The sequence below is a fragment of the Hemicordylus capensis genome, chromosome 10 (genome assembly GCF_027244095.1).
Source record: "Hemicordylus capensis ecotype Gifberg chromosome 10, rHemCap1.1.pri, whole genome shotgun sequence".
In the NCBI taxonomy this organism is placed as follows: Eukaryota; Metazoa; Chordata; class Lepidosauria; order Squamata; family Cordylidae; genus Hemicordylus; species Hemicordylus capensis.
Genome location: NC_069666.1, coordinates 25228716 through 25245710, shown reverse-complemented (window position 1 = coordinate 25245710; position 16995 = coordinate 25228716). Strand labels below are relative to the sequence as shown.

The window sequence follows — 16995 nt, the reverse complement described above, 5'->3', positions numbered from 1 at the left end:
GTCTGACTCAGTATATGGCAGCTTCCTATGTTCCTAAGGTACTACAGGAATCCTTGGTGGTTTTGCTGTGACAAACTAACCAGGATTTGTTGACATCCAGATTCAATTGACTATGGGGAGGCCTACTGAAACTCCTGAGTAGGACTGTTTAGTTTAGTCGGTGTTCAGGCAGCCCTGTTCTTGTTGCACGTAAACACATCCGATCTTTCAGGGACTAATGAAAAGAAGACATAACTGGTAATGGCAAAGAACATAAGAACAGCCCTGCTGGATCAGGCCCAGATACTGTTCCCTCTAACAGGGATTCCCAGATGTTGTTGACTACAGCTCCCAGAATCCACAGCCAAAGGCCATTGCAGCTGGGGATGCTGGGAGTTGTAGTCAACAACATCTGGGAATCCCCATTAGAGGGAATGCTGGGCCCAAAGCCTATCTAGTTCAGCATTCTGTTTCCCACAATGGCCCACCAGATGCCTCTGGGGAGCCCACAGGCAAGATGTATGTGCATGCCCTCTCTGCTGCTGTTGCTCCGATGCAACTGGTATTGAGAGGCATCATGCTTCTGAGGCTGGAGGTGGCCCACAGCCACTAGACTAGTAGCCATTGATAGAACTGTCCTCCATGAATATGTCCAAGCCCCTTTTAAAGCCATCCAAGCTGGTGGCCATTATCACATCCCATGGCAGAGAATTCCATCAGTTGATTATGCACCATGTGAAAAAGTGCTTCCTTTTATTGGTGCTAAATTTCCTGGCCTTCAGTTCCATGGGATGCATATATGCAGGGTCTCAAAACTGGGTGTCCCCAACTTTCTTGCCCACTGTGGCTGAGGATGATGGGCATTGTAGTCCAACCACCCCTGGAGGCCCACCTTTGAGTGGGTTTCTTATGTTCACAGGGAAACATAACCTCCCTGTGTTTATGTTTCCATGTGAACTACCAATCAAGGACAGGGCTCCCAACACACTGCCCTCCCCTAGCAGTGACTGGACAACACACACCCCCTTCTTGTTTTATGTTTTGCTTTATTTTTTAAAAGCCTATATAAAGCAGTGCACCATAGAAACAACCAGTCCAGCAACAGCACTGGGGAGCCAGGCTGGCAACACCGGTTAGCCCAGAGATGCAAGGAGGCCATTTTCTTGTAACTAATTCTGATTGCTTCCATTATAGTTTGTTCTGCAATTAAAACTACAGAAGCAGCCATCAGCATTACAACAATTTAAAACAACAACAACAAACCGCCTTGCTTCCCTTTGGAAGCCGCCTTGTACCTTTAGGAATGGCGGGGTGAGAAAAACCACAAAACAACCACCCGCTTTAAAACAAATAAATAGAAATGGATGTGTAGGAAAAAGAAAGCCGTGGCGGGCGTCTGGCAAGAGTGCCACGTGGCTCCTAGGTAGTAGTCTAGGCGCTGGGGAGGCACCCATAGCAAACCTCCCTCCCTCTCTTCCGGTTCCCCTGCGAGCGCCCGCCTCCTCCTGCGGGTTGGGAGAAGCCATCCTGGTCCTCCCCTCGCGACGCGTTCGATCGGGATCCTAAAGTGCCTACGAGGAGATCATTTGGTGGAGAGTCTGTCCTCTTGGGTGCACATAGAGAGGCAAGCTGAGTGGTGCCCGGAAGTGAGGGTTGCCAGGACGACCGCCCAGCGGCGGCTTCCGGCTTAGCGGCGGCTTTTCTCGCCATCATCATCCGCGCCGGCGGAGGAGCCCGTTGCCATGGTGCCCAGCAAATGCCGGCCCGCCGCGGGGAGCAGGCCCAGCCACGGCGTCTCGGTAAGGGGGATGGTGTCGGGGTCCGGTCTCCGAGGGGCGAGAGGGAGGCGGAGGAGGGCTGATGAGCTGGGCAGCGCAGCCGTGCCTTGCCCTTCTCCTCCTCCTCCTCCTCCTCCTCGTCCTCCCTGCCTCTCTTTCTCCTTTGTTATGGAGCCGCCTCGCAATGGCTTCCTAGCTGCCTCCGCCCCTCCCCACATTCACGGGCATCTTCTCGTTGGAGGCTGGAAGCCGGACCACATTGCTCACGAGTAGCCCCGTGGTCGGGTTTGTTGTATACCGCCTCTCATTAAAACAGTCCCAAGGCGGTTTACAGTACCGTAACATCATTATCATCATCAAGATTTTGATTTCTATACCGCCCTTCCAAAAATGGCTCAGGGCAGTTTACACATAGAATTAATTAATTAATTAATTAATTAATAAGAAAGAAAGAAAGATGGCTCCCTGTCCCCAAAGGGCTCACAATCTAAAAAGAAACATCGGATAGACACCAGCAACTATCACTGGAGATACTGTGCTGGGGGTGGATAGGGCCAGTTACTCTTCCCCTGCTAAATATAAGAGAATCACCACATTAAAACCACGCAAATATATTCGGCACTTAAAATAATGCAACACACAAGGAGGGATGGGTGATTTAATTGCCATTAAAAGTTCATGGGGCCTGTTAGTCATATGTATATGCTAATATGTATATGTACATGATATGCATCTGCTAATTCTCAACAAAGAAGTTCACAGAGTGGCTTACATAGCAAAAGAAAGGAGAGGGGTGGGAAGAAGTACTGTTTTTTGTTTTTTTTAAAAAAATTGTTGCATTAATGTTATATTAGCTTTAAGTACCTGGCATTGCTCGGGCTTTTGTGGCTATACCCGCTGTATATTTGTCTGTGCGTGGGGTGGTTTTTGGGGTCCCAGATACCCTATGTTACTCATAGGGTCCTAGGAAATAACTTTGCAAAGTTTGGTCCCGATTGCTCAAAGGGTGTGGGAATGTATAGGGAGCAGACAGACATACATTCAATTTTATGGAGAGAGAGACAACATTTCTGGGTATTTGCTTTTTAAATTTTAGTCCATCTGCCTCTCTTCTATAAATATACTTGTGTTCTCTCTCTTGTGTTATATCTTGCTTTTGGGAGTGTGTGCTTTACAATACACATTTATTTATTATTTTATTTATTTTTTAAAAAATGTATCTGGCCCACTACTGAAGTCTCCAGGCGGTTTATGACATAAAACAAACCAAGGGTTTTTAACAGTGAAAACGTATAAAAGATCAAATTAAAATACCGATTAGGGATGTGCAAAAAATTTCGGGCACAGAATGATCTGTGCCCGAAATGAACAATTTCGGGTGATTCGGGGCCGAACCAAATCACCCCCGATGCCCCCCGATATTTTTCGGGCGCGAGCCGAATCACCCGAATTTTGGACCCGAAAAATTCGGGTGATTCGGTTCATGGCTGATTTTTGGCAATTTTTTAAAGTTTTAGTGACTTTGGGGCAGTTCGGGGGCATAGCATGGGATCTGGGCAAAAGGAGTGGGGTGGGGTGGTAGTGCCTAATGGGTGCAGGCTACCACCCCAATTTCAGGGGGATTGGGAAAAATCCTGATTTTTGGTGAATTTTTAAAGTTTTAGTGACTTTGGGGCAGTTTGGGGGCAGAAAGTGGATCTGCCCCAAAAGAGTGGGGTGGGGTGGTAGTGCCTAATGGGTGGAGGCTACCACCCCAATTTCAGGGGGATTGGGCAGAGGGCTGATTTTTTGAGAATTTTTGAAGTTTGGGTGTCTTTGGGGCAGATTGGGGGCAGAAAGTGGATCTGCCCCAAAGGAGTGGGGTGGGCTGGTAGATAGTGTCTAATGGGTGGAGGCTACCACCCATCCCCAATTTAAGAGTGATTGGGCAGGGGGTGAATTTTGGTGAATTTATTTTTATGAGGTTTGTCTTCATAAGGTGAAGTGTGCTAAATTGATTACGTCCTCATATTATTCATAGTAAAGGAAAGTGTGAAAAAGTGAAAGTGGGGTCATGAGAGTTGTTTAATTGAAAAAAATATCATTTGCTGTGATAGAATGAGAATTCACACCTCAGAAGTTTTTCTTTCTGCCCCAAGACATGAAAATTTCAGAAATTTACCAAAAATCAGCCCTTTGCCCAATCCCCCTGCAATTGGGGTGGTAGCCTGCACCCATTAGGCACTACCACCCCACCCCACTCCTTTTGCCCAGATCCCATGCTATGCCCCCGAACTGCCCCAAAGTCACTAAAACTTTAAAAATTCACCAAAAATCAGGAGTTTTCCCAATCCCCCTGAAATTGGGTTGGTAGACTCTACCCATTGGGCACTACCACCCCACCCCAAAATTTTGCCCCTGGGCCCCTTTTTACCCCCCCAAATCGATTCGGATTCGTATTCGGATTAAATCCAAATCCGAACCGAATCAAGGGTGATTCGGGTGACCCAGATTCGGGCACAAAACAGAACAAGGGTGATTCAGTTCGGGTCCGAGCCGAATCACCCGAAAACCCGAATTGCACACCCCTAATACCGATAAAAGCACACCATGCTTGGCTGGAGAGATGTGTCTTTGTTTGTTTGTTTATTGGATTGCTGGCCCCTTAAGGTGAAGCTATAAAAATATAAGAAACACAAACAGGTAATTTTTTTTAAAAAGGCAGAGATGGGTGATCCTAAAAACAGACACACCCATGCTTAATGTGTGAGGTGATCTGATAAAACAGGATCAACGTAATATTTAAGGACTTAATTGGAGTTGTGTTCTCAGAGTATGGATGGTGTTTATGACACGGTTAAACTAAAGCCTTTTGACCGTCTAGCAGCTGATGTTTCTGTGTTGGAAAAGAAAATCCGAATCTGCAAAGACAGAATTACAATGGGAACGTGGAATGTAAGAAGCATGAATATGGGAAAGCTGGACACAGTGAAAGATGAAATGAATCGACTACAGATTGACATCTTCGGCATCAGTGAATTAAAATGGACTGGAATGGGACACTCTCAGTCAGAAAACCGTACCGTTTACTACACAAAAACCAAAGAAGGAACGGTGTTGCTTTCACAGGAAGGATATAGCAATGACAGTACTTGGATACAATGTGGTTAGTGACCAACTAATATCAATTAGATTTTGTGGAGAACCCTTTAACATGACAGTTTTTCAAGTCTATGCCCCAATGACTGATGCAGAAGATGTTGATGAGTTTTATGCTCAAGTGCAGTCTGAAATTGACAGAACAGGCAAGCAAGATGTGCTGGTGGTGGTGGAGACTGGAATGCCAAAGTTGGAAAAGGTAAGGAGAAAAAGACAGACGGTGGAAATTGCCCAGAAGTGAAGAGAAGCCAAAGTCAAGAAAGATAAAGACCTCAGGAAGGAACTTAATAGGGATTTTCAGAAAGCTGTTAGACGAGACAAGGAGCAGTACTACAATGACATCTGTAAAGACCTTGAGGATGGAAATAGACACAGAAAAACAAGGCAAGTTCTTTTTCCAACCTCGAATTGGTATGTTAAGGGATGCTGAAGGACAGATAGTAACTGATTCAGAGAAGATCAAACAGAGATGGAAGGAGTATACTGAAAATCTGTACAGCAGAGACGTCAACATCCAAGATACTCTAGAAGATATTCCCTACTTTCAAGAACCTCTAGTACGGGAAGATGTAGTTAGATCAGCACTCTGGTCACTACCAAGTTGGAAGGCTACAGGAATTGATGGAATAGCTACAGAAATATGGCAGGCAACAGAAGAAGAATCAGTCAAGGCTTTAACCAAACTATGCCAGCAAATTTGGAGAATGACACAGTGGCTAACAGATTGGAAGAGGTCAATCTACATACCCATACCAAAGAAAGGAGACTTAACAGATTGCGCAAATCATCGCACAATATCCTTACTTTCACATGCTAGTAAAATAATGCTCAGGATCATCCAACGCAGATTAGAGCGCTACGTGGAAAGGGGAATGCTGGATGTTCAAGCTGGTTTCAGAAAAGGCCAAGGAACAAGAGACATAATTGCTGATGCACAATGGATAATTGAGAAAGCCAAAGAATACCAGAAAGAAGTCAATAGGTGCTTTATTGACTACAGAAAAACCTTCGATTGTGTTGACCATGTTGTGGAATATCCATGATGTTGTCAAGTTGTGGAATATCCTTAGGAAAATGAGCATCCCAGAATACCTCATTGTTCTCATGAGAAACCTATACACAGGACAGGAAGCCACAGTCCAGATGGAACATTGTGAAACAGACTGGTTCCAGACTGGCAAAGGAGTAAGACAAGGCTGTATACTTTCTCCGTATTTATTCAGTTTATATGCTGAACATGTACTGAGAGAAGCTGGTTTGGAAGAAGATGAGCATGCTTTTAAAATTGGAGGAAGAAACATCAATAACCTGCACTACGCTGATGACACCACTCTGAGAATGCAGATGATCTGCAAGCTCTAGTAATGGAAGTCAAGGAGCACAGTGAAAAAATGGGACTACAACTAAATGTAAAGAAGACTAAACTAATAACGGATAGAGCAACGAGCTTCAGAATTGACAATGAAGACATTGAAGTGATAGATAGCTTCTGCCTTTTAGGATCGATGGTCAACAGTAAAGGATCCAGCAGTCAAGAAATCCGCCACAGACTAGCACTTGGTAAGCTTGCAATGAAGGCCTTGGAAAGGATATTTAGATGCCATGACATGTCTTACACCCACAAAGATTAGAATAGTTCGGACAATGTTTTTTTCTGTGACACTCTATGGATGCGAAAGCTGGACTTTGAAGAAGCAAGATAGAAAAAGCATTGATGCTTTTGAACCTTGGTGCTAGAGAAGACTTTTGAGGGTACCATAGACAGCCAGGAAAACAAAGAAATGGATCCTAGAACAAATCAATCCAGAATTTTCACTTGAGGCACAAATGTCCAGGCTCAAACTATCATATTTTGGAGACATTATGCGAGGATCAAGCTCCCTTGAGAAGTCCATAATGCTGGGGAAAGTTGAAGGAAAGAGAAGAGGACGACCAGCAAGGTGGATGGACTCGATTACAACAGCAGTGAATGCACCACTGAGAGACCTGAAAGGCAAAGTTGAAGAAAGATCATCCTGGAGAGAATCGATGTGGTCGCTAAGAGTTGACACTGACTTGACAGCACTTAATCAATTAGTCAGTCAGTCAGTCAATCAAGACAACCTATTTTTGCTGTAAGAATACTAAGTATTCTTAACTGTATCCAAGAAGCTTCAGGTGGAAGCAGTCTGCAGTACTTGAATAAAACTGTATTTTAAAAGTCTTTTCTTTTTACAAGCCTCTCCAACTCAGGGAAGGGGGCTCCTGAAGGGGGACTTCTCTGGTGCAATTCGTCCTCAAATGGTCAGAAGCTATCAGTTTTCTCACCACATGTAGGTTGCACATGAAAGGTTTTTGGGCTTATCCAATAGCAAAATAAAGCGAGTCTTCCTTGGGATTCCACCCCAAGCCCAGGGAGGTTCAAGCTCTGTTGATAAAATGGGTGGTGGTGTCAGCCTTTTGAACCTGCTGATAATACAGGAGAACTAGCCGACCCTATACAGAGCATCTGTGCGCTCTTTGTGGCCGGTGGTTCCCCCCTCCCCCCCACCTCCTGCCCCAGTCTCTCTTGCCCTCCCCCCATCTCCTGCCCCTGTTGCTCCTGCCCTCCCCCCCACCTCTGCTGACCCTGCACCGAGCCTCTCGCCTCACCTGGTGGTGGGCCACCATTTTTGTCGGGTGCTTGTCGCCATTTGGTGGCCCAGCGGCTCCTGAAGGCGCCTCTCTTCCCTGCTGGTCAACCTTTCACCTCCCTCAACTGCGACCTCCCTCAACCACAACCCCTGTGGAGTCTTGCCAACTGCCTCCTGGTGCGCGCTCCTCCCTCCCGCCCTTGCACGTGTTGCCCCCTCTGGGCCTGCCTTCAGCAGGGGCGTGGCTTGCCACATCCCATAATAATAACAATCATAATCATAATAATGATAATGATATAATATAGATTTTAGGAGGAGCCTAGCCACGTGGCTCAGCAGGGATGATTCAGCATTTCTTTCCCTCGCGTGAACTTGCTCTGAGACAAAGGCTTTAATCTGCTACAGAGAAGCAGAGTTTAAAAAGGAAAAGGAAAAGAAAAAACCCCAAACTAAATAACTCCTCTCCTAAGGGAGTCCAAACATAAGACAGCATAAGCAGTCCAAGGAAGATTTTTTTAAAATATAAAAATCCAAACCTATGGGCAAAAAAAAATTCCCACTGAACAAAGATAACAGGACCAGCTGCTTTCATATCGCCATCTTAGCTCCTCCCCCTGCTTTCAGCAAATGCTTGTATTTATTTGTTTGTGTACTGCTCAAAATACATAATTAGAGGAGTGTGCAGCTTATATGGTTAAATCCTGAAAAATACTTCTCAAACAGAAAGGTTGCAACAAACTGATATTTTTGTAAGCGTTTAATCTTTATTATTTTTCACGTTAGATTATTTTGTCCATAGAAGTTTTTGTTTTGGCAAACATTCTTTACTTTCTGCTTTTAAGGTCTCCATTTGTGAGAGTTATTAATCTCTGCTTTCATTTTGCAGAGTAGCAATTTTGGTCTTCACCTGGTTCTCCAGTCTACATCAGTGGCAGAAAGAAGCAAACCTGTGAGATCTGAATTTATATTACTGAATTATACAGAACCCAAATGTACCATTGCACTGTGTTTGTTGTCTTATAGTATTTCTGCAATACTTTCAATGAAACTTACCACACTTTGTTTTTACTGTTAAGCTTATTACTATGAGAATTTGAATGATTATATTATGGAAAATATATTTGGTATTTGCTAAGCATATTCATTCACTGGACAAAATGGATAAAGCTGTTCACAGATGGATTATTAGTGAAAGCAGTTTATTTTGATTTGTATATATCATGCATTCTGGCAGAGCTGTTGATAATCACCTAAAGCATCTGGGCCTGCCATTTCTCTTCATGCTAATGAACAGAACTAGGCAGATGAATCCCTTATGCAGATCTGAAAGTTGCAACAGCATTATTACCATCAGGTGGTTCCCCATCAGCAAAAGGAATGTGCAGGCATTTCCACCCTCCTTCTAGTTATTGTTATCTGTTTATTTTTTAAGCTTCAAAAATAAAGTTTTAGTTTCTTGATTTTGAACTGCTTTGAGCACTGTTTAATGGAAACATGAACAAATGATGGGTGCAGTTCAGAGCCATATAAATCAGTTATTTTGCCATTCATTTCAGCAGGATGCAGTGGCAGTTGCTGCCTCTTAGGGCTGGCGGGCAGGTGGATGGGAGGGAAGGGAGATGGGGTAAACACAGGCAGGGCTAATAGCAGGCAGGTCCAACCTGAAGGGTAATCACCAGCCCATGGTTTTCTCCAGTCTGTAAAGCTGTTTATTTGTCTCAACCAAAATCTCCAAACCAGCCCTTGGCAGCTGGCTGCTTCATGCTTGGGTAGTGCTCAACCTGCCCCTCGGCTGGCTTGTGAGCAAAGGAATCATGCCCTTCGACTGGCTAATTGTGGGTGTCAGTGGGGAGAGGAGCAGTGCCCCCTCTCCCTCGGAAGCCCCCCTGCCCCTTCTTACCCCCAGTAGCTCCATCCCTCCTCCTCTCAGCACTGCCTCCATTTCTCCCCCTCCTTGCACGCTCAGCCCTCTCCTCCTCACCCCATGCAGGACTAGGCTAAGAAGATCAACTGAAGTGGGAGGTTTGGAGTCTTGAGCACCTATTTGTAGGTAGCACCTGCATAGCCACAAGTTTCACATCGCTTGAAAATACCACAAGCTATTTGGCCACACACACAGCCCACTATTTTCCAGTGTCCTCACAAATATGCACATAAGCAAGCCTTATTTCTCCCTTTCTCACTGTCTAAACATTTCTGGGATGTGTCCTTGAGCTGAAATCCTATGCACACAGCAGTTACTTCGGGGTAAGCCCCAATAAGTTCATTAAGGCTTTAGGTAAAGTGTGCTGTCAAGTCGATTTTGACTTCTGGCACCCACAGAGCCCTGTGGTTTTCCGTTGGTAGAATACAGGAGGGGTTGATCATTGCCTCCTTCCACACACTATGAGATGATGCCTTTCAGCATCTTCCTATACCGCTGCTGCCCGATATAGTGCCAGCAGGGATTTGAACTCGCAACGTTCTGCTTGTTGGTCAAGCATTTCCCTGCTGCGCCATTAGTTAAACTATATAGAATTGTCTGCAATTCTGGGCCACATTTACTAGAGAGGATCTTTTATCGGAATTGAAAATTAAGCTATAAAAACCACAAATCTATCCAAATAGTTTATGCTGAGGATCTCTCCTTTCACTATTACTACCACTCACCCCCACCCCCAAGGTAACACACATAATAGGTCTTTTTAAATTTGTTGTACAGTGCCCAGAGCCTTTGGATGGGGCAGTTTATAAATGTTATAAATAAATAAATGACCAACCAATAAGCTACCCAATTTTTCCTCCTTCTTTGCTTCCACACATCGGACAATTGGGAACACACACAGCTCCTAAACCTGGGTAGAACTCAGTTTCTGATTGTTTGAATGTTTAGAGATGTGTGGTCTATAAACAATGATTTAGTGTCCCTGTCCCCTTCCCCTCTCCTTTGTGCAGTGAAAGCGGGAAAGCTTCCATTTTAAAATAAACCATAGTTCCCTTTTGTGTCCGAACTTCGGGACCGTGCTTTGTTCTAACCAAGGTTAGTGAAAGCACACCAGGATGAAACAGCAGTTTGATATTCTGATTTGTTTTTGCTAACGACAGTCCCCCAAATTGGAACATAATGTGCTTTGTTCGAAAACAGGAGTTTTCAATTTCTTCCTGCGTGGAAGAGAAAAAGAGGGGAGAGAGGAGCCTCCAGCTTGCCAAGTGGCCATTTGGGGCCAAATGCTTTGTATGTGGTGAGGGACATGTGCGACCCATCCATGCATACAGGATTCCCAGATAGATCAGTGCATGAGCTGGCTCTCTCTTAGCAGCACACTGTACTTTTTTTTTGAGAAAACTGCTGCTTGTTTTGTTTTCAGACAATAAGTCAACTATAAACTTTCAACTTTGGTGTTTAAACCTGCAAGGCTATAAGCCAAAGTAATGCACTAAGAGCTGTGAACTGTGATTTTTCTTTTTTTGCATGGCAGAGATAATACAATGCCTCTGTTTTTTTAAAAAAATTTCTTTTCATAAGCATTTACAACACGAATACAATACAATACTCTTTGTTGTCTTTCCTCCCCTTGTTTGCATTCCTCTTTTTCCATCGCCAAAACATACAGTTGTATTGTTGAAACACTTTTTGCCAAACACTTGTTTGTTTGTTTGTTTAGGGAAATGTATATTCAATGAAAAGTTTTCAGAGCAGTTTAAATAACAAAGAAATGGCCGGGTGATGGACTAGGGAGCATCCTGTCCCAGAAAAGCTCACAGGGGCACAAGAGGTGCCTTTTAGCCCAATTAGCAAGGGACACATTTACAAAGCACGCTATTAACATAGCTAGTGACAAAAAAAATCTATAGCTCCACAAGAATGGAAAGGAACACAAATAACAAAGTGTCTGTTTTGTCTAGCATCTGCAAACCCCCTCTGTTGGAATCATGTTCTTTCCCCCCTCATTTATGTTAACTTTCCATTTATCTTTAAAAGCCTTTTCCAAATTTCATCTATTTCCCCTCTGCTCATTTAGTTCTCATATGCTTCTTTTTTAAAAAAACGTGGCTTAAATTATCTGCCAAAATCTGTTCTGAGGAGTTTAAGGTTCCAACCGTGTAGAATGAAACATCTAGCTATACAGGTGAAACTCGGAAAATTAGAATATCGTGCAAAAGTCCATTAATTTCAGTAATGCAAATTAAAAGGTGAAACTGATATATGAGACAGACGCATTACATGAAAAGCGAGATAAGTCAAGCCTTAATTTGTTATAATTGTGATGATCATGGCGTACAGCTCATGAAAACCCGAAATCCACAATCTCAGAAAATTAGAATATTACATGGAACCAAGAAGACAAAGATTGAAGAATAGAACAATATCGGACCTCTGAAAAGTATACAGTGTACTGTTCTTGATTGGCCAGCAAACTCGCCTGACCTGACCCCATAGAGAATCTATGGGGCATTGCCAAGAGAAGGATGTGAGACATGAGACCAAACAATGCAGAATTGCTGAAGGCTGCTAATGAAGCATCCTGGTCTTCCATAATACCTCATCAGTGCCACAGGCTGATAGCATCCATGCCACGACGCATTGAGGCAGTAATTGCTGCAAAAGGGGCTCAAACCAAGTACTGAATGCATATGCATGCTTATACTTTTCAGAGGTCCGATATTGTTCTATTCTTCAATCCTTGTCTTCTTGGTTCCATGTAATATTCTAATTTTCTGAGATTGTGGATTTGGGGTTTTCATGAGCTGTACGCCATGATCATCACAATTATAACAAATTAAGGCTTGACTTATCTCGCTTTGCATGTAATGCGTCTGTCTCATATATCAGTTTCACCTTTTAATTTGCATTACTGAAATTAATGGACTTTTGCACGATATTCTAATTTTCTGAGTTTCACCTGTAGCTGCATTGCTCTAGACCCAGCCCCTTTGCCTGGAGTTAATTTCTAGACCTCTGTGATGAATGATAGGGCCATTGTCTGGAATTCCCTGCATACCCGGCTTCTAGAACCAGGTTCAGTGCCCTGCCTATTTATTCCCCAGATCCTTTAAGCATTTTGCTGCCCCAATATCTGTGATACGTTTGCTTTTATTACACCCCGCCCCCGCAACATGCTTGCATCCTGAGTATACTGTTTTGGTTTTTAATATTTTGTGTTGCAGCTTGAATTCAGGTTACATAAAGAGCAGCCGTACCTTCACAACAGACTCTTGCAACAAGATCTTGAAAAGAACTATTCAGGAAAACTAGGTAATGCTGAAGATTGACTCCTCTTCCTAAAATTACGCATGCTGACTGTGAAAAGCATAGTTGCATTTACAGCAGGAAGGTAGAGACAAGAAACATTGCTACAAATAGGCAAGTAGAGAAACAGAGTAGGGGCATTACCCCAGAGAAGAAAGTTTGGGGTGGTGTACAAATTTGACAAATAAATAAATAAATAAATAAATAACCTGATTAAAGAAACCGTAGTCAATTCATCACATCACATTAGTTTTTATCTCTTCAGCTCACAAGGTTGCCTTTGGCCTGTCTCTTGGCCTAGTCTTCCTCACAGGATTGTTGTGAGGATGCAGTGGAGATGGGACCATGCATGCCGTCCTGAGCTTCTTGGAGGAAATGTGTGATAAAAAACAGGAATAAAATGAATGGATTATGAGGGCTTCTTTTTACAGGATTGTGTTTAAATGCTTAGGCACTACATTCTAGCAAGTCTGCTAATTTGTGATTGACGAAATTACAGGCATGCCTGGCAGCTTAGTTCAGTCTGTGCTGATCTACAGGTCTGTCATGATCCCCTTTCCCCCCCAGCAGATGGAAGATTAAGTCCATTATCACGCAGTAAAAAGGTGTATGTCCCTGTAGCGACGCATTTTGCTGATATGCCTGGTCTGGACCTGAAACATGGCGCAGGTTCTCTGTCAGCATTTGGTGATGGCTCTTTTCATAGCCCTTCCAAATACAGGATTCAACAGGGCTGTTGTAGTGCTGACCCAAATATTTCAGGTAACTGATGTGAAGGTTGATCACGCTGCCATCCAAACATTAGCAGTGGAGAAGCTGCAGGTCCTTGCTCTCCCATTTCTGCCAGTATGTATTAGCTCTTTTATAGCAGATCTTGCATGCTTGCTTTCATTTTGCCTACACAGCATGAGCATGAAAAATGTTTTGTCAGATTCTGAGCAGTACTACTGAAATCTGGTAGCTAGGTGGGGACTGGATGTTCAGAATAAGGTCCCAGGAATGCTCTGTGCCTCCACCCTTTCTCCTACAAATGAGTGCCATGTTCTCCTTTTTTCTGCATTTATTATTTGTCGATTTCCTACATTTATGTCCCATCCTTCCTCTAAGGAGCTCAGGGCTATGTATATGGACCCCTCTCCTTTATCCTCACAACAGCCCAGAGAGGTAGGTTAGGCTGAGAGTGAGTGACTGGACCATGTTCACTTGATTGGCTTTTTGGTTGAGTGGGGATTTGAACCTGAGTTTCCCCACTCCTAATCTAACACTCTAACCACTCTGCTATTGCTGGCTTTCGCTCACTCCCAGCCCTCTTGCTGTTGCTGTAGTCTTTCTTCTGGGGGAAAAAATACGCTAGTTATATATTTAAACCTATAGGTTGCCCCATCCCAGAGGCTTGGGGCAGATCCCAAAAGTCACCCCCTTCTCTAGCAAGGGGAACAATCTTTTCACCATAATCCTGAGATCTGGGTAGTCACAGCCAGTTCAGACCATGTTGGAATATATGTGAAATTAGGATTTTTTTTTGGTCCCAGTTTTCATCAGTCTGCACATCAATTGCAAACACTTCTCAGAAAACATATTTAGGACTGGTGTTTAAGCTTCTTAGCATAACTCTAGCATTGTAGCTCTGATGCCGAATCAGCCACATGCCATGGTGGAAACCATGAGGCATATGTATCCTCTGAGAGTAAAAATGGCTGTATATATGATACATTTTCTCATATTTCTGCAGTTAAACTTTGTAAATGCTTTTTCCATTAGATACTATTAATTATGGGAACACTTCCTTTCCTGTGGTGCTCCGTACTGCCGAAGAGAAAATACAGCACTCTGATAGGTTGGCACTTGACAGGTAAGGCTAGAACAGGTATGTTGATGCTCTATTTTGTATCGCCGTTTGCATGTTTACTTAGATGCAAGTCTCACTAAGTTCAGTGGTCCGTACTCAGGTAAGTTTGCATAGGATTGCAGCCTTGGTCTTTCTGGGATAACCTTGAGCAGAGGATAACTTCTGGAACCTCATTAAGACAGACAGTTAATGTCAGTAGAATTTGTTGGAAGAGAGTATAGATAGATAGATAAATGTTATTACAGTCTTTGACCAGTACAGAAGCAAGAAGGGCTTGGTGGTGGTGGTGGGGAGGAGCACAAAATCAGGTCCATCCCATAATATTGCAACAATAACTTTATGAATATACAGTAGTATAGTAGATTACTCATTAGATGCCATCATATATTCATTGCTGTTACACAAAACCTAGCCACATGAGTAACATGAACGTGATGGTCTGATAAGAGAAATAAAATATATGCTTCATCTCCTCTGCCTGGTAGGTCCTTAATCAGGGGTAAAATTTATGATTCACTCAAATCTCTATAAAAATTAAAGTATGATAAAACATGACCCACATCCTCTCTGGCCTGTGTACTACATGGAGAGTAACGTTCAGAATAAGGAATCCCGCCATATCTACCATATAAAACTGCCAAAGGCAATACGTCAAAGTGGGCCAGTGCAAATGCTCTACGATATTTGGAAGTTATTAGGGCTTGACAATAATCAGCTGGCTTGCTGCTCAAAGCATGTCTCCATAGTTTAAGTCATTTTGGGGCCTCACTCATCTCCTGTTGCCGTTCCATATCCAATATTCTTTGCTTTACCGCCTTTTTTGCTTGTCCGTAACCCATGGATTGCAGCACTTCAAGGGAAAAGCCATAAAAGGCAAGCTTTTCTTTTAACAACTGTCTTCCACTGTGACTGGAAACTCTCTTCAAGCATAAGTAAAGTAGAAATAGGGATTTACGTTGATTTCCTACTGTTCAGGAAGAAAAATGGAATGGTTAAGTTGTTTTTAGGCTGTCTTATTAAATAATGACTGCAAAGGAGCCCTATGACTATGTAGTGAGTATAGGAAGCTGCCCAAAGCTGTGTTAGACCATCTAACCCAGTGCTGTTCTCCCTGACTATAGCTGTTCAGGGTTTTGGCAGAGGTCCTTAGCAGATATCCTTTTAAATTGTAGCTACTGGGGCATGAACCAGGACACTCTCTGTGCAAAGCACTGAGCTAGGGTTCCTATATGGGATTGGCATCCCGGGTCAGTATTGCTGAAAAGCTGCCGAGGGTCCACAGGAAGGCCACGGCTGATCCGCAGCTGATCCTCTGTGCTCATAGCCTTTGTGTGGTGGTGGCAGCGCCCCTCTCTCAGGATCCAGCAAGGGAGAAAGAGGCCAGTGGGGGACCGTTTGCAAAGGGAACCTTGAAACTTAGATCTAGCCTTCTCCCTATAGATCTGCAAATGTTTATAGTAGGCAGTGTATTACATAGGAAGCTGCTTTATACCACGTCAGATCATTGCTCCACCATTGAGCTCAGCATTGTCTACACCAGGGATTCTCAATGTTGGGTCCCCAGATGTTATTGGACTTCAGCTCCCATAATCCCCAGCCCCAGTGGCCTTTGGTTGGGATTATGGGAGTTGAAGTCCAATAACATCTGGGGCCCAATGTTGAGAATCCCTGGTCTATACTGACTGGCAGCAGCTCTGCAAGATTTCAGGCAGGAGTCTCTCCTAGCCTACCTGGAGATGCTGCCAGGTTTTGAACCTGGGGCCTTTTGTGTGCAAAGCAGATGCTCTGCCTTGCTCTATGGCCCCATCCCTAAGTGTGTGATTTCACTCTGTAGTCTTGCAAAAAGTATTTCACTTGTACCTGTGAAGAGAGAACCGGTTCAGTCTCTGTTTTTCCCTTTTAGAAGTAATCGTCTATACTTACTGCCACCTGTGCTGCTTAAAACGTCTCTTTTTATAACTTTTTTCCAGACAAAAGCTGACCGTTTGCCCAATTATTGATGGAGTAGAACACCTTCGTCTGTTGAGCTTTCAACATAACTGCATCACACGGATCCAGAATATCGCTAATTTGCAGCATCTTGTCTTCTTAGATTTGTATGATAATCAGATAGAGGAGATAAGTGGACTTTCTACACTGAGGTCTCTCCGTGTGCTTTTGTTGGGAAATAACAGGTACAATAAAAATAGCATTGCTACACAATTAAAAGGTTAAAAACACACACATCAAAAAACCCCAAACAGGAGTGTTCCATAGCTAAACATGTCATATAGGTTAGACAAGGGACCATATTAAAGATCCCCTATGGTTGGCAGAGATTTAATGCAACAAAATTTACTGCTTGTGCCAAAACATTGCTTGGGAATCATAACTTACCTTTATGCCAATGTGTGAAATCAAAGCCAGCTT

General features: G+C 43.6%; 1 protein-coding gene across 1 annotated transcript in view; it reads left to right on the top strand.

The window, feature by feature from the left end:
* The first annotated feature begins 1579 nt into the window (after positions 1 to 1579).
* The window catches only part of LRRC49 (leucine rich repeat containing 49), a 64578-nt gene continuing 49162 nt past the window's right edge, over positions 1580 to 16995 (top strand). Inside the window, exons 1-5 of the mRNA XM_053271993.1 lie at positions 1580 to 1778; positions 8394 to 8456; positions 12656 to 12743; positions 14499 to 14589; positions 16557 to 16760. Coding sequence (XP_053127968.1) covers positions 1722 to 1778; positions 8394 to 8456; positions 12656 to 12743; positions 14499 to 14589; positions 16557 to 16760 — 503 coding nt within the window. The 5' untranslated portion in view covers positions 1580 to 1721. The remainder of the gene's footprint in view (positions 1779 to 8393; positions 8457 to 12655; positions 12744 to 14498; positions 14590 to 16556; positions 16761 to 16995) is intronic.